General features: G+C 43.2%; 1 protein-coding gene across 1 annotated transcript; it reads left to right on the plus strand.

The window, feature by feature from the left end:
• Window positions 1-19,734: 19,734 nt before the first annotated feature.
• LOC141585890 (uncharacterized) lies at window positions 19,735-22,834 on the plus strand. The gene is made up of 2 exons (XM_074406963.1): window positions 19,735-21,034; window positions 21,147-22,834. The coding sequence occupies exons 1-2, from the start codon at window positions 19,735-19,737 to the stop codon at window positions 22,832-22,834; spliced, it is 2,988 nt and encodes a 995-aa protein (XP_074263064.1).
• The last annotated feature ends 1,453 nt before the right edge of the window (window positions 22,835-24,287 follow it).

Here is a 24,287-nt window from a genome sequence, read left to right on the forward strand (position 1 = left end):
CTTCTCTTCTCCTGTTGCATTCTAGACCACGTTCTTACTTTTTGGCGTCTACGTGCTTGAACATTCGACCACGTAAGCTCGGATCTTTCTGAGTACCAGCCTCGTTTGCATGACCGACCAATTTGACCAACTCCACCATAATCAACTTAATTAATCTTAATCTTTTTCCTCTTACGAGGGCACTTTCGTTACATTCGAGTCGAGCATCACTAATCGTAAACTTAGTTCATTTCGTTTCGTCAAACATGTAAGTCTGAGGGTGTAAATCCTTCTTTTATTTATTGTTCTTTACTTTTTGTATTACTAATGTAAGATTTATGTCGAAAATACAATTAAAACTGATTTCTAAAACCCTTTGTTTAAACCCTTTTTTACGGATTATCAGAGAACAACCGTCGAGAAAGGGCGCAGCAACTGCTGCGCCTCTTCGAAGGGACGCAGCACCTGCTGCGCCTCTTTGTGAGGCTGCCGCAGTTCCTGCTTCCTTTCTTCTTCCTTCGTCTTCTGTCAATTTGTTTTGTTATTTTCTTTCGTTTATTGTCCATTGTTCATATGACGACTTAAGCATGATAATTCTAATAATTTAACATGTTGTTCATCGCCACTAGCATATAATTCATCATTAAACCCGACTTAAAATCCCTTATAATTCATATTTGCGGGTTTTTCGTCATTTAACTCAATCCGGGTTGTAGAAATTCGATTCTTTCGTATTGAGTTTCTGGAATTCGATCTTTGATATATTTCTATCTGTTTGTTGTCATATTCATCATTAGTTCTTCGTTAATTGGTCATATTTAAACTATTTCGTTCACCCATGTCACTAATCAATCTTTCATTCATGTAATTAATTCGTTCACATTCGTTTCCTTCTTGTTTTATCGTTTTTATGACCTCATTCACATGTAAATAATATGTTAATCACTTCCATCCGAGTCAAATATCATAATCAATCCTTAAATTCACCAATTAACATTAACGATTTGCAGTTCCGGCTTCACAGCCAGAACTCACCCTTGGAACAGACGCTGCAACTGCTGCGCCTCTTCCAGAGGGCGCAGTCCTGCTGCGCCTGTTCCAGGATGACTTCTGTCTCTGAACTTCCGTTCTGCCTTGACCTAGTTTATTTAGTTTACGTTTAGCTAACTATTATTCGTATTATCGCCTAATTTCTGTTTGTTAATTCGTTTATTCATTCTTTCTCAAACCATCCGTTTTAAAAGTATTTTCGACATAAATCATTGAATCCGATGTAATTATTGTAATTTTCATTATTGTATTTTTTGCATTTCTTCTATTGTACCATTTGTATGCCTTCACATGTAATTGAATTTAAATTCTTACTTTGACATTAATTATTTTCTAAATTAATTGTTCACCGACTTAGTCTAATTCTCACATGTTAGGATTAATTCTATGGATGTTGCATTGCATGCATATAATCGACAATATATCGAGTATAGACAATTTCCCTAATCATTAGTAGAGGCCGCTATCGAGGCGGGCGGGATTAGGTGTTCGATCAAAAGAGCTTCCTAATACGTACCCTCACCCCTTACTCCAGATCTCTGTGAACATCCGTGTTCATTGGCATCCACGAGAGTCATTCTAGACATAGAATGCTAAGGGTAACGAGTTCTTAGTGTTCATGTCACTACTTTGTGTCTTGACATGACACGAGGTATTCGAACGGTTTCCAATTTTCTACAATAAATTGGTGGCGACTCCACAAATGCAAACGCTTGTTCTCTTCCTGCCAAGCGCCCCCGTGGGCCCGCGTCTACAGTTTGGCGACTCCGCTGGAGATAATACACTTACGTGTAGCCAAGGGTAAAACTTGAACAAGGTTAGGGAATAGTTTGTACAAGACAATTGTCGGTTTTCATAACTCGATCTTCCTAGATCGTTTATTCGGCCTTCCTAGGCCCAACCCAACCCATTCGACCAATCGTCCCGTCTAAACGGTCCAAATTCTTATTTGGGCCTAAGGATGGATAGCTATTGACGTCATCCATACCATGATGCTTACTCTTGTTTGTATCAAGGACTTTTACTACTTAAGGAAATGGACTAGGAATCGACCTTACTCTTGTTTGGTACGAGCCTCTCCACAGACTTCGGGTTTGATTGTTTGGTATGGCAACTCACCCTTTAAACCAAAACCTTTTTAAATGCACTCAGTATCCCATTATAATGCTTGTATAAATGTTTGTACCTTACGTGATCATCATTTCTAAACGAAACCATGACGATTTTTGTAAAATCAAAATCCCTTTTAAAACGTAAAAGGCCCATGATTAGCGCAAAACCGAGTCGAAACTCTGTCCATTTGTCGAGTCAAATTTCGGGCCCAAGCCCATTTCAAAACCTCACTTTGAGTCCACTCCTACAACTACACCATAGTTGACTAGGACACACATTTTCAAACATTGTCTTTTCTTCAAAGCTCACTGACACAAGTGGCACACACCCACTTCATAAGTCAAAACATTTCTTTTCAAGTAAGTGTGTTAGAATGGCCGATCGTGTTTTGATTCGTCGTCGATCTCTTATCCAGTTTCCAAGATGCCTGAAACAAGCGACGTGAACTTCAATCAACTCCAAGATGGTAATGATCGAATCCTAACCGCGCTAGCTCAACTCCAAGTTATTCAGGACCAAGTGTATGATTGCCTTGACACCATCGAGGGCCGGATCTATGCCGTAGAAGCGAGGTTGCTTCCTCGAGAAAGTGAAATCGTTGATGACTTCGTGAATGACTTCTGGGACGAAAACCCTCCTATGGGTATGACTGCAGCTGAGAAAAGACTCCAATACTTAGAGGAGCAATTGATGTATCTTAAAGGGGATGACATTTATAGGGAGAATAATCGCAAGTATGAGGCCGTGAGTTCCAAGTTGCCAACCAACTTCAACATGACGGATATCCCTAAATTCAAGGGGCATGAAAACCCTTTGAACCATATTCGTGCTTTCAAGGATTACATGTCTATCAAAGGCATTAACCCCGAGATGTTCTTAAGGATCTTTCCTTCATCTCTTGACACCATCCCAAAGCAATGGTTCTACTCTCTAGAACACAAGAAGATCGCTACTTGGGAAGACGCCGCGATTGAGTTTGCTAAGCAATATGCGGATAATGCTGAGATCCAAGTCAACATGCACACTTTAGAGGTTCTTACCCAAAATGACAAAGAAGGTTTCACCGACTTCCTAAGTAGGTGGAGGAAGACTAGTACCCAACTAGTTGAACGCCCGGATGAGGCTACCCTTGTGGAAAAATTCGTGGACAACCTAAAGCCCATCTATGCAAATCATTTGAGGTACCAAAACATCAAAACTTTCAAAGACTTAACCGTGCTAGGAACAAGGATTGAAGATGACATCCGTAAAGGGCTCTTCTCCAAAACGGTAGGTCGAGGATATCAAGGCTCAACAAGTCGTTCTTACGGCTCTACTAGCAAGACCGATGAAGTTAACTTCCTCGAGCCATCCAAGAAGAGTACCCCACCAAGGAAATTTACAAATCTTGGGGACACTTACTCCAACGCTCTAAAACGGTTAATGAAGCAAGGCAAACTCCAACCCATAGGACCTACGCCCGAACCAGAAAAGAAATCCAAGTTCTGGGACGAGAACTGATACTGCGAATATCATAGGGGTAAGGGGCATGACACAGAAAAATGCTACAAATTGAAAAATGTGCTTCAAGACATGATTGAGGATGGTCGACTACCAATACCGCCGGGAGGTAAGCCCAACAACACTCAGAATCCTCTTGGAATTCTGGTGATCACAAGTGAAGAATCTACCTTAGATTGTTCACACCTCATTTCTCCAGTCAAAGATGAGATCCAAGCGATCGAGACTGAAGGGTTCTACTCTACTATTTCCCCTACCATTGCCGACTTCATCGCATGGGCAAGGAGTGTGGATAAGCAAGTTTCGGAATTGGAAAATGTGGTGACAACTTTACATGACCCCAATGCGACACCTAAAGAACATGCGCCACTAATCTTTTCTCAAAATGCTACTATGCAAGAAATAGTCGCCGTGGTTGATAAACTAGTCGACCAAATCATACAATTAGAGGACGAGATCATGAGAATGAGGGAACTAGCTACAGTCAATGGAGTATGGGCTGATGATGATGAAGACGAGTATCTCATTGAACACTCCCTAGTCAAGGAAATAGTCTAAAATGGTGAAGACCAAGATGTGGACCACCTAACTCGTTCGGGGCGTCCATATCAAAGCACTACTCAAAATGGTCCAACTAACGTTATCACACCAAATGATAACGAAGATGACTCCACTGATCATTTGCTCAAGCAATTACAGAAGACGAAGGCCGATCTTTCAGTCTGGCAACTAGTAGCAAGCTCGTTCCCACATCGCCAAGCTTTACTGCAAACTTTGGCCAAACTAAATGTAGCACATAACTCCACACCCGACGATGTAGTCAACTTGGTCTTCCAAGAATCACCAAAGTTAAGTAATCCTATTACTTTCTCAGATGAAGATTTGCCACCCTTTGGCACTAGTCATAACTTGGCTCTTTACATCACTGTCATTTGCTTAAAGAAGAATGTGCCAATGACCTTGGTGGATGATGGCTCCGCGGTCAACGTCATACCCCTCAAAACGGCATACAAACTAGGCATGAAAGAGTCGGATTGGACCCCTACCAATCAAGGTGTTCGCGCATATGATGGTACACGACGAAAGGTAATAGGACTCATTAACCTAACCATAGCCACAGGGCCAATTAGCGAAAGGTTAACTTCCAAATAGTGGACATTGAAGCTTCTTTCAACATACTTCTGGGAAAACCTTGGATTCACGCTTCCAAAGCGGTAACATCCACCCTTCACCAAAAGATCAAAATCCCACTAAATGGCAAAGTGGTGACGATCACTTCGTCACCCATCAAGGCGATAATCGAAAAGAAGTCAAATAATCAAGTCCTTGCGGATCCAGTACATGAACTTGGGGGATTTCAAAGCATAAGTGTCATAGAAAGTGAGTTGGCACCCCTATATTACGATCCCTACTCCAACTTGGTGGTCAAACACATACTCAAATCCCAGGGATACTTCCCTGGAATGTCTTTGAACCCTGCCCGAAGAAACACCTTCGCACCCTACAAGGAGGGCAACTAAAAAAGAATACCACTTGGACTAGGGTACAAACCCACTAAAGAGGAAGTTCTCGAGATGCTCACTCAAGTTCAAAGCCGTAAGCACATGGGAGTCCAAATGCGACCATATTTCCCTACCCTAAATGGATACTTTGTTAGAGAAGGAAATCAAGAACTCTTTCACGGATTTTCCGAACCTTGGCACTACCTCGGAAGGGAGAAATCCGGAATCGAGATCTTTCACGATTGCTACTTCATTCCTCCAGAAACGGTTCCTACCGTCAAAGCCCGTCAAGCACCTTGCTTAGACGAACAAGCTGTTAGTTTAATATTTAGAGAAGACCGATTTGTTAGAGCCGCGCAGGATGAGATCATTACCATGATACTTCAAGACGATCACTTCAACCCTACCGCGCTAATCACAGAAACAAGCGTGAACCAGCAGAAAGGATGTAGAAAATCAATCAAGTGGACCAACAATCAAGGAAGACTCTTCAAGCTCACCACTGGAGAAGGAGAGATGTTCAAAGGAGAATCAGAAGACGATGTATTCGAGTCAGAGTCAGAGTCGGAGTTTAGAGAAGTCACTAAGGAGTCTCCTCCTGTTGTCACCCCCCTTCCCTTTGTTTCTCCTAGCTTAGCCTCAAATAGTATTAGTAGTTCGGGAAATGCCCCAACAACTATCCCTTTACCGCCGCTGACCACATATCAGATGGCTTCTTTGTTTCAACTTTTCTCAAACTTTAATATGAACAAATCAGGTTCTGCTTACTCTTTTACGATGATACTGAGGATGACCCAGAGCCAGACTCAATTGAGGTACCTCCCTACATAGCCAAAGAAATACTACAAGAGGGGGAAGGGGGACCAGTAATAGAGAACACCGAACCCATCAATGTAGGAACCGAACTAGAACCCCAAGAACTTAGGATAGGGATAAGCCTGAGCCCCACCGAAAGGGCCAGTTTCATAGACCTCCTACACGAGTTCAAAGACGTTTTCGCTTGGTCCTACAAAGACATGCCAGGGATCGACATGGACATCGCCGAACATAGAATCCCGATTAAGCCAGGTTTCAAGCCCGTGAAATAGAAGCTTCTTCGAATAAGAACAGAATGGGCTCTCAAGATTAAAGAAGAAGTCGATAAGCAATTCAAAGCCAGGTTCATCAAAGTTTCCGAGTACTCTGACTGGGTAGCCAACATAGTACCCGTACCCAAAAAGGATGGGAGAATCCGTGTTTGTGTTGATTTTAGGGACTTAAACAAAGCGAGTCCTAAAGATGACTTTCCTCTACCACATATCGACATATTGGTGGACAATACCACAGATCACGCGTTACTATCCTTCATGGATGGGTATGCGGGTTATAACCAAATCAAGATGGCCATAAAAGACATGCATATGACCGCCTTTGTCACTCAATGGGGAACCTATTGCTATACGGTCATGCCGTTTGGGTTAATCAACGCCGGAGCTACATATCAACGCACCGCAGCCACACTTCTACATGACATGATGCACAAAGAAGTTGAGGTATACGTAGACGACATGATTGTCAAGTCCAAGGATAGAGAGGGGCATATTGCGAACCTTCGCAAATTCTTCTCGAGGCTACGGAAGTACAACATGAGGCTCAATCCTCAGAAGTGCGCATTCGGAATAACATCTGGCAAACTCCTGGGATATGTCGTCAGCCAACGTGGTACAGAAATAAACCCTTCCAAGATCAAGGCTCTGATCGAAATGCCACAACCTCAAACGGAAAAAGAAGTCAGAGGATTCCTGGGAAAAGTGCAATATATAAGTCGATTCATATCGAAACTCACCATGATCTGTGAACCTATCTTCAAGAAGCTCAAGAAAACAGATCACAGCATGTGGGATGATGACTGTCAAAAGGCATTTGACCGAATCAAGGAGATATTAGCTAAACCACCAGTGCTCATGCCACCTCAACGAGTTCAACCTCTTGGTTTATATCTCACGGTAACCGAAACAGCCATGGGCGCCATGCTAGCTCAAACCGTAGGAAAGGAAGAAAGGGCAATTTACTACCTTAGTAAGAAGTTCTTGGGGTACGAGTGCAAATACTCAAAACTCGAATAACATGCCTCGCTCTTGTGTGGGCAATGAAGAAGCTACGTCACTACATGCTTAGCTACTTCGTCAAAATATACTCCAAAATGGATCCAGTCAAATACCTCTTCGAGAAACCCGTCCTCAACGGACGCCTAGCAAGATGGACTTTGATGCTCTCAGAGTTCGACCTCAAATACGTGCCTCTGAAGGTTATAAAAGGATGCGCCGTTGCCGAATTCTTTGTAGAAAATCCCATCAATGATGCACAAACAATCGATACTTGGTCATTTCCAGACGAGGATATACTCCAAACCGATGTAGACTCCTGGGACCTTTACTTTGATGGAGCATCAAACTTAAGAGGATTTGGAATAGGAGTGTTGCTCATTTCTCCTGAAGGCGAGCATACACCGATTTCTGTCAAACTCGACTTCGAGGTGACAAATAATGCTGCAGAATACGAAGCTTGTCTCATTGGACTACGAGCGGCAGTGAGCTTAGGCATTAAAAACCTCCGAGTGCATGGGGATTCATCCCTGATCATCAATCAAGTTACGGGATCTTGGAAAATCCGAAGCGAAAGCCTAGCACCGTATCAAGCCAGAATAAACCAAGTTGCCCAATTCTTTGATCACGTGACCTATCTACACCTACCTCGGGAAGAAAATCAATTTGCAGATGCTCTTGCAAAACTTGCATCTTTGATTAATATGCCAGATGACATGGTGGAAATGCCTTTATGTATCGAACGACGATCAGAGCCAGCTTATGTCCACCAAATCACCGATAAAGAGGAAATCACAGAGGAACCTTGGTTCCAAGCAATCCTAAATTTCAAGCCTAACGGTACCTATCCACCGGATATGGACAAAAGGGGACAACGTGCTATACGCCTACTAGCTTCCCAATACGTTCTCATGCAAGGAGAGTTATACAAAAGAACACCTCTTGGTGTAATCCTACGTTGCCTTGATCATTCACAGGCGCGAAAAGTGATGGAAGAAGTTCATGACGGAGAATGCCGTCCTCACATGAGTGGGCTAATGTTGGCAAAGAAGATCACACGTTTGGGATACTATTGGACCACAATGGAATCCGATTGCATCAAATATGTAAGACATTGCCACAACTGCCAAATCTTCGGGAATGTACATCATGTCCCTCTTTCATTGCTCTATACAATGACATCTCCTTGGCCATTTTCTGCCTGGGGAATTGATATAATCGGGAAGATAACTCCAGCCGGAACAGGAGGTCACTGTTTCATCCTAGTTGTAATCGACTATTTCACCAAATGGGTAGAAGCGGCTTCCTACACTAGTCTCACGGCTAAAAACGTAGCAAAGTTCATACAAAACAACATCATCTGTCGATACGGTTGCCCACATGAGATCATTAGTGATAATGGATCACATTTCCAAGCTGAGACTGAGCAATTGTTAGCCAAGTACAAAATTAGGCATCACCACTCTTCGCCATATAGACCACAGACTAATGGCGCGGTTGAGGCGGCAAATAAAAACGTTGTCACAATTCTCAAGAAAATGATTGACAACTATCGAGATTGGCCAAGCAAAATACCCTTTACTTTGTGGGGATATCTCACATCTGTTAGGATGCCCACTGGGGCCACCCCTTTCTATTTGACCTACGGCATGGAAGTTGTACAGCCAGTCGAGTTATATCTTACTCGAAAATCAAATCCCGGAAGCCGATTGGAAGAGGGATAGATATGAAGAACTCATCCTCCTGGATGAACGTAGGCTACGCGCCTTGCATAATGTCCAAACATATCAGGCACGTATCAAACGAGCCTTCAACAAAAGGGTCAAGCCAAGGAACATCAAGGAAGGAGACTTAGTACTCAAGTCGGTTAGATCTCTTTTACCTGTCGATCCACGGGGAAAATTCAAACCTAATTGGGCAGGGCCATTTCTAGTCAAGTCCATACTTCCAGGGGGTGCGGCTAGAATCACAGACCTAGATGGGAATGAATTTGCCAACCCGACAAACCTTGACCAACTAAAGCGGTATTATGCCTAGAATAGGGACAAAAACGCGCCTCGCGTAACCTTACGTGTCGCTCTTGTGGCACTAAAATAAACGGCCCCTGGCCAAGCTGAAATAAGCTAATGTCACTCTACACTTGCATTTTGACATTTTGTCATCCTCATATCGTCAAATAAACTAAATTGCACCTTAAGAGTAAGTAAAAGCTCATGCTTATCTTCTAAGTTCATTACAAGCTCTTGCTTAGAACAATTATTCTTTTACATTTACTCGAACTACGCGCAAGGGTTTGATTTCATTTTTTTTAATAAATACATAGGCAATCCTTCACAGGATACAACCCATTAATTTCAAAATGTAAATAGAAGGACATTTGTAGTTGCATTTGGAATTCGACAAGAATAATAAATAGAAAATCACAACGGTTTCATAACCAATTAACCTTTTTTATTTCATTCATTTTCTGATAATAATAATAATACGTTACATAATAATAATAATGCTAGAAAAATAAAAATAAAAAGTAGGCTAGGATTCTAAAAAACCCCACCTTTTTTATTACAATAATAATAATAATAATAAATAATAACAAAGACTTGGGCTATTCCTCCATTTTCCCTTTGCCCTTGTCATTTTTGTCATACTTCTTGTCACGACCTCGAGCCGGACGCTCCTGCGCCACTTCGGACCTAATCACCAAAGGTCTTTCTCGCGGTCTAGCCTTCCCATTCTTGTCAATCACTTTGTCCACGACAGGAGAGGTCTTCGGTTTCTTCGAAGGATGAACAACTCGAAACCCGACTTCTTCCTCTCCCTCGGTCAGATGCTTCTCCTTCTCCCTTTCCACCTCGGGCACCTTGTAGTCAACGGGCTCGCACTTCCTCAATCTCTCACGCTCCTCCGGAGTAGTAGCCTTCCTCCATCGTAGATAGGAGTCCGACACCCACAAGGCACTAACAGAAGAGTTTAAGAACCATACGTTTCTTTGAGCCCATTTAATGGCCCACTCCCTTCGACTCTCAGTAGTAAGCACCAAGGCAGTCTGCGGGACAATGTCAAGCTTCGGGATTGTCTGCTTCAGTCCAACCTGTCTCATCAGCCTCTCCGGGAAGATGCATACCATGAATTCCAAGCCAGGGATGCGCACAGATCGGCTAGGATCCAAGGAAGATACTCCAGCGACAGATTTGAGATGCCACCATGGTACAATCCATCTAATCAAGGGGCCATCATCACTCTTCAATTTGTTTTCCCAATAATTGCAGACCCGAGTGAAGTCCACCATGTAAAGCCTGGTCCTCATTGCAATCGAGCGAGCATGATAAGAATGAACATGAACTAGGGGCTCGATCAATCGAAGACGCTCCATAAGCCAAACCTACCAAAAGCGGGTATTAGAACGAAAAAAAAAGAAAAAGACGAAAAGTGTTCTTTTACCTGCAAAATAACGGGACTTCCCAAATAAGGTAGGTCGCGATTGGCTTTCCTGTTATCCAAACCCAATAGGATCTCTCCTAAACATAAACAGGCTGGGCTCCTGCGCAGTTCCATTTGCTCAACTAGGCCCAGGAGACGGGGATCACCTCTCAAGTCCTCATCAACATGCCCTTGAAGGACATATACATGTAACAAGAAAAATCCGAATGCCCTTCGCCTAGCAACATAAGAGATGGTGGGGTCGGCCTTGTTAATGAATCGGTCAATAAAGTCCAACACTCGCACTCCTTTCGAGGTCACTAGACGGTCCACCTCAATTCTTGTCAACCCAAGAAAGTCTCTATACTTGTTCTTATACCCTTGTGAAGTAGGAGGAATAGCATGCAAGTGCTCTGGGTCCCACCCACCGATCGCAGCAATTTCTTCAGGAAATGGGCAAATGTCACCTCCGGGGAAAGCAAAAACATGATAATTCGGGTCCCAATAATCAAGGTAAGCATCTAGGAACGGTTTGGCAACCTTGATAAGCTTCAAACTCAACAATGATCCAAGATTATAAGCACCCATGCCGTGTTTCTCCACGTTGGAAAACTCGTTGGCCCACTCTTTTAAACGAATCTCTAAAGTATTCATGATGATTATTTTGAGAATTTTATGTAATAAGACGAAGGAAGAGACGGAAGAATCGTGTGAATAAAACCTCTATCGACGTCTCTATTTATACTAAAATCTGTTTCCTAAAATCCGTCAGGACGGATACACCTGCTGCGCAGCACCTGCTGCGCCTCCTCAAAGGGACGCAGCTCCTGCTGCGCCTCTTCCTCAGCAACGTTTCTGTGATTTTCCGCGTTGGATCTTTCCTAAATTTCTTGGCAAATAATTTCCTATTCATACGGGTTATTATTTTGGTAAATACGTCAAAATTGCCATAGTTCGCGTTTCCTAATTCCGCGGGCACGCATTTAGAGGCAATATCAGCATTTTCGTCATTTTAGCACACTTGTATATTTTCTTTTTAGGAAATTATTTTTTTCATTTTAATGTAATTTATTTCAAAACTTATATATATTTCTTTTATTTTATTTCTTTTCTTTTTTTAATCATTCACTCCTGTCCTACATTACATTTCTAACTTATAGATTTCTATTTTTTTATTTTTTTGGGGGTAACCCTCCCTACCGTCCGGTCATTTCCGGCAAATTTTTTGCATTTTTTTGCACTTTCGAGTCATTGTTTTGCGCTAATTTAGGCCATATGTATACAAATGTATGCTTTACGTGAATTCTATGTAAATTTCAGCAGCATGACGGCGTAAACCGTCATCTACCAAACCTGTTCAAAGCTAACCTGCAGGTACAAACAACGCAACCCAACAGCAAAGGCACTCAGGCCATCATATATACAGCCAAAAGAGGGATATGTACACCAAACTGGGGGCTCGAGCCCCAAGCAAAATGTAGGTCCTAAAGTGTATAAATGTGCAAGATACAGCCAACAACAAACAAACAACAAAACAAAACTACTGCCGGTCGCCGCCTAACTCCGCAACCCTCGCCTCGAGAGCAGCAACCTCGACGTCGCGAACCTCGAGCTCCCTCAACAAACGAGCTCTCTCCTCCCGAGACTGGGCCAGCTCTCGCTCCAACTCACGCTCCCTCTGCAAACAACAAAATTGGCTCATGTCAATCATTTCAAGCAATCATAAGAAAATTAGAAAATGATGTAGACGAAAGGTTCATACCTGACGACCTCGACCGCCGACAAGTGCCTCGACGGCAGTAGCTTGCCGCCGGTTGGCTACCCTCCATAACGCCACAAACCGAGACGGCGCAACCTGCATTTTCAAAAGAATTTCTCAATAATTGGATAAGTTCAATCAAATATGTTCTTACACAAAGATCATGCAAATTAGAGGCTCACCCTCTGAATCAGATGCTGGCAATCGTCCAGTCCAGCATCCGTCACAGCCACGTCAAAGTCACACAGCTCGGAGATTGTCGTCCTCCTGGTCGCGTCAGTGTACTCGAGGGTCTCGGGGTACTCTGGGGGCTCGATGCCCGCCGCCTTGACCTCCTGTAAAGTCAAATGATCCTCATTAATCGATGATCTTTCATGGTATTCTCATAAATAAAAAATAAAGAAGGATAAAACACTTACCACGACCGGCCAGTACGCCAACCTCCCGTAGAGGAACACCGAGTAGTCCTCACTAGGAAGAAGGAGGGCGTCACCACCAACGCCAGCTAAGTCAGCCTCCCTCTCAGCCTCAGAAGGCTCCATGAACATCGTCCTAGGAGGATCGATGGGAACCGTCAAGACATCCCGAGAGCACTGACGAGCCAAGCGCTCGCCCAAGTACCACACAATACCCATCGACGTCCTCAACAGCAACCGGCTCGAGCTCCTAGGTCGAAGGACCTCAGCCACAAAAGGAGGCGCACCAGCGTACTCCGCCCAAGGCTTGGGCACCCACTGGGAAAAGACAAGCAAGAGATCATTCCTATGATCGGTTAAAAGTAATAAAGAAGCAAAACGAATATAAGTGAGATGCTCACGCTGTCTAGTTGAAGAGCGTTCACGTCCCGCCGGTAGACACCGTGAGAGGAACGCTTGCTCCTCGTGCGACACATCACCCAATCCCTCACAACGGGATAGGCCTTCTCCAGCGGCTCCGTCCTCTTGGGCGAGAGGCTCGGGAATTAGGAGTACACCCACGCCTGTGAAGCAAGATAGTCAATGACGATCTTTCGTAATTCGATAAAGAAAGGAAGTGATTCTAGTCTAAATGAAGGTTCATACCTCCAACAGTAGTCCAAGGCCGACAGCACCAAGAGAAGTCCCTTTCTCCATCAACTCCGGACAAACCATGGCCCTCATGAAGCGGTTGAGGACCGCAAAACCAGCAGTGACTCAGTCCCAACGTCCTAGGGAGCTCAGGTCAGAAAGGAAGGGAAGAAGCTTCATCGACAACCTCTCTCCCTTGTCTCCGAGGTAGATCGAAGACAGAAACCACCAAAGCCACAAACGGGCCCTCTACTCAGCTGTACAGGGAGGAGGAGCCATCTCTATCCCATCAATCACCACCAGCGTCGGGGTCTTCCCTGCAAAGTAGTCTCGGACATAAGAACTAGGCACCAAACCAGGCACTGTAACAGCCTTCGGCGCCAAGTTCCAGCCGATCAACCTCCTAGCCTCGGCCGAGTCCACCCTCATGGCAGTCTCCGACCACTCCACTGCCTTAGTCCTACACGGCAGCCCAGAGATCATGCCGTAGTCCTCCAACGTGACTCCCACCTCACCAAAAGGCATGTGAAAAGTGGAAGTCGTGTCCCAGAATCGGTCCAAGAAAGCGCGGACCAGGCTAAGGTTAGCCCGCAGCTTCCTCTTGGTGATATCCCTCCAAGCCTACACCAGAGCGTCGAATGCTCCCCGCTCGATCATGGTTCGCTCCTCCGCCGACAGCCTCTTATAGCACTCCATCGTCGTCGTGTAGCCCGAGAACGATCTGATGTTCCCGGCCTCCTATTGTGATTTGAAACAAAAGCTATCTTTAGTTCGAATGAAATCAGAAAAGAGATGAACAAACGGAAATGAAAGAAGGTGAGCGATGAGTAATGAATTCAAGATTACCAAGCTCTTCACCGTCCTATAGGACAGGTGACCCTCCGCAGCCCAAAGCAAGTGCCTGCTGTCCCAGGTCTTAGCCCACGCAGGTGCTCCCCTCAGCTGACAACCGCCTCGCCCAACGTTGGCCCGCCTCGGGGCCTTCTCCTCCTCAGCAGCCTCCTCCTCCTGGACCTCGTCCTCAGCAGTCATCACCGCAGCGGTGAAAGCCTCCTCCAAAGCCTCCTCGAGAGCACGAGAAGGGTCAACAACAGTGTCTATCTCTATGGGAGCTCTCCCAGAAGTAGAAGCCTCATCACCTGCAACGTTAAATTAATTTTAGGCCGCGTCAAGTGACGACGAGCCTTGGTTAGGGGATTTTGGAGTTTTTGAAGCTCCGAAGTCGCCCTTGTCTACCCGTCTTTGGCCGTATTCCCACACACCCAATCACTCATGTGGTAATTTGGGTCAATTCAAGCCTAAGTTGAAGCCTAGTCATGGGTTCGAGTCGAAATTTCGGCAGCAATTCGTTATAACGGCGATTATGCCCTAGAAAAGTGTCCTGAAAAAACCATCACAAACCAAAATTCCGAGATGGTAGGAAGTTTACCCATCATCCAAGGATTCCAAATATCAAGTTTCATCGCAAATGGGCAATCCTAAGGCCATTTTCGAAGCGATTTACGGTTTAGCTATGAAACCGTCTCAATTTCACTCAAATGCCCAAAAACTCAACGAAAATTCAAAACAAACACATGGTTATGATCCTTATATTACCAATTAGCCATTTACAAAGTCAATTTTACAAGGCAAAATCATTTGGGGAAAAAGCCCCAAATTTTCGACATTTTAGGGTTGAAAACCCTAAATTTTGTCGATCCAATTCGTCCTCTATAGAAGATTAATGCAAGAATGATATACATACCTCGATTAGTCATGGCGAATGCAAGCTTTTGGATCAAATTTTGGCGGAAATGGTTGGAATTTGAGAGAGAAATTGATGATTTATGTTTCGAAAATAATGAAATAAAACACCCTGTTTCATCGCGTTTTTTTACGCAGGAAAGACACCTTCAGGAATAGACGCAGCAGGCGCTGCGCCTCTTCCAAGAGACGCAGCTCTTGCTGCGCCTCTTCCTTAGCTTCCCTTCATACGAATTTTCAAAAATTCGTTATGAGTTCGTTATTGGTGGGCCCATCTTTGCTGCGCCTCTTCCCCGATGCCGTTTTATCTTTTTTTTGGTCCGTTTGACGATTATTCTTCGTTCAGACCCACGTTTCTAAGTCAACTGCAGACTATTATACATTATTTGTCGCTTCCAAGACTTTGCTTGTCACAACGAGCAGGTATTCTTTGACAGGTGTTCGACACGCCTTCACTATATTCCCCCAACGAGAGTAAGCAGATAGACAATCCCTCTCGAGAGATGGAGATAATTTCCTGATAAGGCTTCCCCAATGAGAGTTCGCGACATACAATCGTCCCTCTCAAGTTCTTCCGAAGTTTGTTTGAAGACGACCCAAGCAGATTTCTCCCAGCAGTTCCCGCATGTGTCCTGCTACTCACGATATTTCTTGTTTCCCCACGGAGTTCAATAAAGGTGTCGTTCTCCAGAAGTTTCCAGATCGGCAGAGTTCTTACACTCGAGCCTTAGTTACCCCTTAGTTTGAAATTATATTCGGGCCTCCTTACCATTGGTGCTTTCCTTTAGGGTCCCACACCCTAGCACAATCCTTGCTTATCTTTTAGGTCTTATCCCTTAGCTCCTACGCTTACCCTTAGCTCCTACGCTTACCCCTTAGCTCCTATGCACCTCCGGAAGCATCTCGAGAAGAAGTCTCAGGTATGATCTCTTCTTATGGCTAGCGAGCCTCCTTACATAGTCTAATGGACTTTAAACGACCCTCCCTGATAGTCGACAGACTCTAAAATGTTCCCGACGACAGGTCCTTGGTTCAGACCCCTTGAACCGCCTCGCGTCGCCATAGTCGTTAGGTTGTAATCTTTGATTGACCTGATGGCAATACTTTGACTTCTGCCTTGTCCAAGCCTCAGTCAAAGTGGGGGCTCTGTAGATATCTCATTTCTGCACCTCCTGCAAACCACCCGGTAATGATTGGGCCGCATGTTTTGTACGCGGAACGATTTATGACAGTTCGTAAGTTTATCGTCAAGTGATGGATCAAACACTGATGTCTACGTCTTAAATGTCATCTACGCGCCGATACGGTCATTTTGACAGTAATTAGAGTACATTTAGAGTCCGGGCCTAAAACCGTCTTCATTTTCTGATAACCGCTAAATCCCGAGTCAGAATGTTCTGGAATGTTCCGGATATTTCTATTCCATATTTTATAAATATTTCACAATCTTTTAATCTTTGGCAAAGAAATTCCCGGGTTATTCATAAAAAATATTAAGGAAAATAAGATTAATCCGTTATTCCATAAATTAAACACGGAAATCTTTCTTCCGCAGGAGGAAACCACCTGGGAACAGACGCAGCAGGTGCTGCGCCTCTTCCAAGGGACACATGTCTGCTGCGCCTCTTTCCAGGTCCTTTTATGCGTATTTTTTCTTATCTTTTCATATCTTTTCGAGATTCACTTTCAAAGTTTCTCCGAAAACCCTATTCCTTCACATGATTAGTATAAATAGGAGTCTTCGCTCCTCATATTTCTCACGCGAGTGTCCGCCCTTCTCTTCTCCCTTTGCATTCTAGACCACGTTCTTACTTTTTGGCGTCTACGTGGTTGAACATTCGACCACGTAAGCTCGGATCTTTCTGAGTACCAGCCTCGTTTGCATGACCGACCAATTTGACCAACTCCACCATAATCAACTTAATTAATCTTAATCTTTTTCCTCTTACGAGGGCACTTTCGTTACATTCGAGTCGAGCATCACTAATCGTAAACTTAGTTCATTTCGTTTCGTCAAACATGTAAGTCTGAGGGTGTAAATCCTTCTTTTATTTATTGTTCTTTACTTTTTGTATCACTAATGTAAGATTTATGTCGAAAATACAATTAAAACTGATTTCTAAAACCCTTTGTTTAAACCCTTTTTTACGGATTATCAGAGAACAACCGTCGAGAAAGGACGCAGCAACTGCTGCGCCTCTTCGAAGGGACGCAGCACCTGCTGCGCCTCTTCGTGAGGCTGCCGCAGTTCCTGCTTCCTTTCTTCTTCCTTCGTCTTCTGTCAATTTGTTTTGTTATTTTCTTTCGTTTACTGTCCATTGTTCATATGACGACTTAAGCATGATAATTCTAATAATTTAACATGTTGTTCATCGCCACTAGCATATAATTCATCATTAAACCCGACTTAAAATCCCTTATAATTCATATTTGCGGGTTTTTCGTCATTTAACTCAATCCGGGTTGTAGAAATTCGATTCTTTCGTATTGAGTTTCTGGAATTCGATCTTTGATATATTTCCATCTGTTTGTTGTCATATTCATCATTAGTTCTTCGTTAATTCGTCATATTTAAACTATTTCGTTCACCCATGTCACTAATCAATCTTTCATTCATGTAATTAATTCGTTCACATTCGTTTCCTTCTTGTTTTATCGTTTTTATGACCTCATTCACATGTAAATAATATGTTAATCACTTCCATCCGAGTCAAATATCATAATCAATCCTTAAATTCACCAATTAACATTAACGATTTGCAGTTCCGGCTTCACAGCCAGAACTCACCCTTGGAACAGACGCTGCAACTGCTGCGCATCTTCCAGAGGGCGCAGTCCTGCTGCGCCTGTTCCAGGATGACTTCTGTCTCTGAACTTCCGTTCTGCCTTGACCTAGTTTATTTAGTTTACGTTTAATTAACTATTATTCGTATTATCGCCTAATTTCTGTTTGTTAATTCGTTTATTCATTTTTTCTCAAACCATCCGTTTTAAAAGTATTTTCGACACAAATCATTGAAGCCGATGTAATTATTGTAAATTTCATTATTGTATTTATTGTATTTCTTCTATTGTACCATTTGTATGCCTTCACATGTAATTGAATTTAAATTCCTACTTTGACATTAATTATTTGCTAAATTAATTGTTCACCAACTTAGTCTAATTCTCACATGTTAGGATTAATTCTATGGATGTTGCATTGCATGCATATAATCGACAATATATCGAGTATAGACAATTTCCCTAATCATTAGTAGAGGCTGCTATCGAGGCGGGCGGGATTAGGTGTTCGATCAAAAGAGCTTCCTAATACTTACCCTCACCCCTTACTCCAGATCTCTGTGAACATCCGTGTTCATTGGCATCCACGAGAGTCATTCTAGACATAGAATGCTAAGGGTAACGAGTTCTTGGTGTTCATGTCACTACTTTGTGTCTTGACATGACACGAGGTATTCGAACGGTTTCCAATTTTCCACAATAAATTGGTGGCGACTCCACAAATACAAACGCTTGTTCTCTTCCTCCCAAGCGCCCCCGTGGGCCCACGTCCACAATTGAAGGCCTTGGAAGCAAGTGAGGCCAAAGATAAACATTGGGCATTGGAAGTAGACCTCCTTGAAGCCGCTTAGCCAACAATGCTCTCACTCGTGAGCAATCTATGCGTATAAATGACATTCTTAAGGAAGCATCACAATCCACTAAGAACGAACAAACAACCAAGGTAGAACATGTAATAAGGGTGGAATGTGTATTGGAGGTGGAATATGTTACTAATGAACCATCAAAGGTAGAAAGTGAGGTAAAAACCCCAAATTTAAAACCCCTTCCCCCTAATTTGAAGTATGCTTACCTTGATGAGTCTAAAACCAAACCGTGATTATCAACGAAAAACTTGATGATAGTCAATTGGAAAGTTTCCTTAGTGTGTTGAAAGAACATGAAAAGGCTATAGATTATAGTCTAGACGACCTTAAGGGCATAAGCCCCGACTTTTGCATGCATAGGATTCATCTAGAGGAAGACTATAGACCTACCATCTAAGGACAAAGGAGACTAAACCCCCACATGCAAGAAATTGTAAAAGCGGAGGTTATGAAACTTCTTGATGCGGGAATCATTTATCCCATATTGGATTCTTTGTGGGTTAGCCTCGTTCAAGTGGTACCTAAAAAAGGAGGTACCACGGTGGTGAAAAATAACAAGAACGAGATAATACCCACAAGGAAGATTACCGGTTGACGAATGTGTATTGATTATCGTAAGTTGAATTCCGCAACAAGAAAGGATCATTTCCCCCTTCCATTCATTGTTAAAATGCTTGAGAGGCTTGCCTCTAACAAATTCTTTTGCTACCTTGACGGGTCCTCGAGATTCTTCCAAATCCCGATACACCCAGATGACCAACATAAGACCACCTTCACATGCCCTTACGGAACATTTGCAAATAACAATAACAACAAAAAAAACCCTAGAGAGAAGAGATGAGCGACGACTGAAGGTTACGTAGGTTTTGAGTTTTGACTCCCATGCTCATGGCAAGGAAGTCAAATCTACAAAGACAAAGGGAGATGACTTTAAGAGGACGGAGCATCCTTGCATCACAGACTGATACGTCCTCAAATATGCATATTCAAGAGACGGTAGAGGAAAACACGATTGGAGAAGAGTTGGAAATGACCCAAAACCCTAATGAAAATTGTCATGGACCATCTGTTGATGGTGTTGAGGGGGAGAAGACCAAACATATGAATGAACTAATTGGTATCCCTGAACTAGTTATTGAAACTGAGGATGAAGAAGAGTCTGAAAGAGAAGAGGATGATGATGAGGAGACTGTGGTGTCTGAAACGCAAGAGAGAACAGAGGATGAAGAGAGGGTGGAAACAGAGGCGGAAACAGATGAGAAATTGGATGATGAGCAGAGTCCACAGACAAAGGAGAATGACATGTTACAGTTAGAGGAAGAAGATGTCGTGGAGGAGGTTGAGCACTGGAGTCAAGCCGTGGTCTGCTTTATTCTTGGTGCTAATCCTCCATGGGAGATCATAGAGGGTTTCATCAGGCGTATATGGACGAAATTTAATATTGATAAGATTTCTTTCATGCATAATGGGATCTTTTTAGTAAGGTTCAAAACAATGGAAATGAAGAATAAGGTGCTACAATCAGGCTACTACATGTTTGACAACAAGCCATTGATTATCAAGGAGTGGGTGAAAGATCTGGAGATGAAAAAAGAGGATGTGAAATCAGTACCAGCCTGGATAAGACTACATAGTCTTCCTCTGAAATTCTGGGGGAAGGGGTTACCTAAAATTGCGAGCCTAGTAGGTAAGTATGTCAAAAGTGATGGTGCCACAGAGGAGAGAACGAGGTTGGGGTATGCCAGGGTGATGGTAGAAATGGAGGTGGACCAAAAATTGCCTGGGAAAGTGGAATTCAAAGATGAGAAGGGAACTGTGATTGGGGTGGAAGTGGAGTACGAATGGAAACCGATTAGGTGTATTAAGTGTAAGGGTATGGGCCATGATCAGAAACACTGTAAGAGAGGTGATCTCAAGAAGCAAGGGGCTCAAATTATCAAGAGGGTCTGGAAACCTGTGTTGCCAAAGCCAGCTGTGGAGGTTGCTCCCATTCAGAATGGGGTTAAGACAGTGCAGGCACCTGAACCAGTTCCTAGGGCTGCAGGAGGTTTTGTTACGCCTTCAAAAAGACTGGTCAAGATGCATAGACAGGAAAGGAGTGGTGGTGGATATAGTACAGAAAACTTTGGAGCTTTTTCTTATAAGGAGACACTTGTGTCCCCATCTAAGAAGAATGTGTTAGCTCAAGGTACTTCCTCCTCACAATTTGTGTCCAATGGATAGTGTAGGGTTTTGGAATGTGAGGGGCATGAATAGAGTAGGTAAACAGAAGTACATTAGTCATTTTTTGCAAAATAAAGATATAGGCTTATTTGGTTTGTTGGAGACTAAGATTAAAAATAAAGCTTTCAATAAAGTTGTAAATAGTTTCAATAATAGTTGGAGTATTACTACTAATAATGGCTATCATAGTGGTGGACGTATTTGGATTCTTTGGAAGCCTGGGATGTTTAGGGTGCACGTGCTTGAGTACAATGCTCAATTTATACATATGAAGGTGGATGCTTTGATGTCTAGGAGTGTTTTCTTCTTGACTATGATATATGCCTTTAATGGAATAAATGAGAGAGCTCCCTTGTGGGATCATTTGAGAAAGATTGCACAACAGGTTGTAGGACCTTGGGCCATTGCAGGAGATTTCAATTGTGTTCTTGCTGCTAATGAGAGGTTTGGTGGAGCTACTTCTTTGGCTGAGATGGAACCTTTCAGGAAGTGTGTTGCTGAGTGTGAAGTTATTGACATTGCTGCTGTAGGATCTGTATTCACCTGGAATAATAAACAACAGCCTGAGGAGAGGATTTACAGCAGATTGGATAGATTTCTGGTTAACAAGGCTTGGTGTGATAGCTTGCCTGATATGTATGCTAACTTTCTGCCTGAGGGGATGATGGATCATACGCCATGTATAGTGAAGAGTACTAAGGTAGTGCAGGGCAAAAGAAGCTTTAAGTACTTCAACATGTGGGGAAAATCCAAGGAATTCATTCCTCTAGTGAATGAGATGTGGGATAAAAATATTGATGGGACTCCTCTTTTTAAACTGGCCAAAAATCTTAAGAATCTTAAGCCAGGGTTAAAGAGACTGAATAGGGAGAGATTCAGTGACATAGAGAAGGCAACTGGCATCCTGGAGAAGCAGGTTGAGGAGACGCAAGTTAAATTGGGTGTTGATCCATCAGATGTGAGCTTGATACAACAGGAATGTGAGGCAAGTAAAAATCTCAAGGAGTTGCAGTGTGCAAGGGAAAGTTTCTTACACCAGAAAGCCAAGGGTGAATGGCTTAAGGGTGGTGATGCAAATACATCCTACTTCCATAGCATTATTAAGAAGAGGAGGAATAGGAATAAGATATTTATGATTGAGGATATGAATGGGAAGACTTGTGATACGAGTGATCAGGTTCAAACTGCCTTCCTGGACTACTATGAGCAGTTGCTGGGGACTAGTCAGGCTACCAAACCGGTTCATAGGAGAGTTATAAATCAGGGTAAGCAGTGCACCAGTGAGCATCATGCCCTTCTGCTTAGGCCTGTGACAGGAGAAGAAATTAAGGAAGCTATGTTTAGCATACCTGACATCAAGGCCCCTGGCCCTGATGGCTATACTAGTGGCTTCTTCAAGGATGCATGGGGAGTAATTGGCAAAGAGGTGGTGGATGCTGTAAAAGACTTCTTTATGAAAGGGAAGCTGCTGAGGCAGTTTAATGCTACAACTCTGACACTTATTCCTAAGTGTGACAGGCCAAAGGATGTAACTCAATTTCGTCCCATTGCTTGCTGTAATGTGGTCTACAAAGTCATATCCAAGCTGCTATGCTCTAGACTAGCTTCTGTATTGCCTAATATAGTTCACACTAATCAAGGTGCTTTCATTCAGGAACGAAGCATTCAGGAAAACATTCTAATATGCCAAGACTTGATCAGAGTGTATGAGAGACCTTCTGTGACCCCTAGATGTATGCTAAAGATTGATTTGCAGAAGGCGTAGGACACTGTTGAATGGAGCTTTGTAGAGCAGCTGCTGAACTTGTTGGAGTTTCCTGAGAGCTTTAAGAGTAAAATCATGTTATGTATTACAACACCCTCTATTTCATTGGCTCTTAATGGAGAAACGTTTGGGTATTTCCCTGCTAAGAGAGGATTGAGGCAAGGAGACCCTTTATCTCCTCTTATATTCACTCTGTGCATGGATTACTTGACCAGAATGCTTATGTATGCTGCAGCCAAATACCAGTTCAAGTATCATCCTTTATGCAAGCAGTTGAGGGTCACAAATTTAATGTTTGCAGATGATGTTTTGATGTTCAGTCATGGGGATGCTAATTCAATGATGCTTATGTTGAAATCTTTTTCCTCTTTCTCAAAAGCTTCAGGACTTAAAGTGAGCCCAAGTAAGTCCAATGTCTACTTTAATGGAGTGCAAGATGATCTCAAAGATGATTTCCTGAGTGTGTCTGGTTTTAAGCAGGGTACGCTACCTTTCAAGTACCTAGGGATGCCCATTCAGACTACTAGGCTCAAGAAGAAGGACTGTGAATGCTTGGTGGACAAAATTTGCAATAGAATTCACAGTTATGGTGCAAGGAAGTTCTCGTATGCTGGAAGGTTAACTCTGGTTAAACATGTATTGAATACGCTGCATTCATATTGGGCCTCTGTTTTCGTTCTCCCTAAGGGAGTCATTCTGAGAATAGAAGCCATATGCAGGAACTTTCTATGGGATGGCAGTGCAGAGTATAGGCGCTCTCCTTTAGTTGCTTGGGATACAATTTGCAGACCAAAGCAAGAAGGGGGATTGGGGCTTAAAAATCAGGAATTATGGAATATAGCAATGGTTGGAAGGCTTGTGGATTGGGTAGCTACAAACAAGGAGTCCTTATGGGTGAATTGGGTTAAAGCTAACTATCTGAAAGGGAGAAATTAGCAGGAATACACTCCAACAAGCAATTCCAGTTGGGTGTGGAGGAGGATATGCAGAGTGAAGCAGAGACTAGCAGCTGGGTATGTGCAAGGGACTTGGCAGGTTCAACCATCTGGGTACACCCCGGCTGGATGTTATGCGTGGCTCAGAGGGACGCAACCAACAGTGGAGTGGTCCAAAGCTATTTGGGATAACTGGAGCTTACCTAAACATCAGTTCCTGGGATGGCTTATTGCTCACAACTCGTTGCATACAAATAGTAGACTCATGAGATTTGGGATGGATGTTGATGGACAATGTGTCCTGTGTGGGTTAGCAGAGGAGACGCAGCAGCACTTATTTTTCGCGTGTGAATACAGTAGGAGAGTCCTACAGGCAGTGATGGATTGTACTGGTCTAAAACTTCCTGAGGATGACATCTTGCACTGGTGTGTTCATAGCTCTGGCACGAAAGTTCAGCGAGGGGTGAAGATTGCTCTGGTTATGAGTAGCTTGTATCAAGTATGGCAACAAAGGAATA

Source organism: Silene latifolia, chromosome 1, assembly GCF_048544455.1.
Source record: "Silene latifolia isolate original U9 population chromosome 1, ASM4854445v1, whole genome shotgun sequence".
Taxonomy (NCBI): Eukaryota; Viridiplantae; Streptophyta; class Magnoliopsida; order Caryophyllales; family Caryophyllaceae; genus Silene; species Silene latifolia.

Coding starts and splice junctions, on each gene's coding strand:
- LOC141585890 (XM_074406963.1), top strand. CDS start 19,735: ATGGCAAGGAAGTCAAATCTACAAAGACAAAGGGAGATGACTTTAAGA. Junction 21,035..21,146: donor GAAGAATGTGTTAGCTCAAG/GTACTTCCTCCT, acceptor TGCAAAATAAAG/ATATAGGCTTATTTGGTTTG.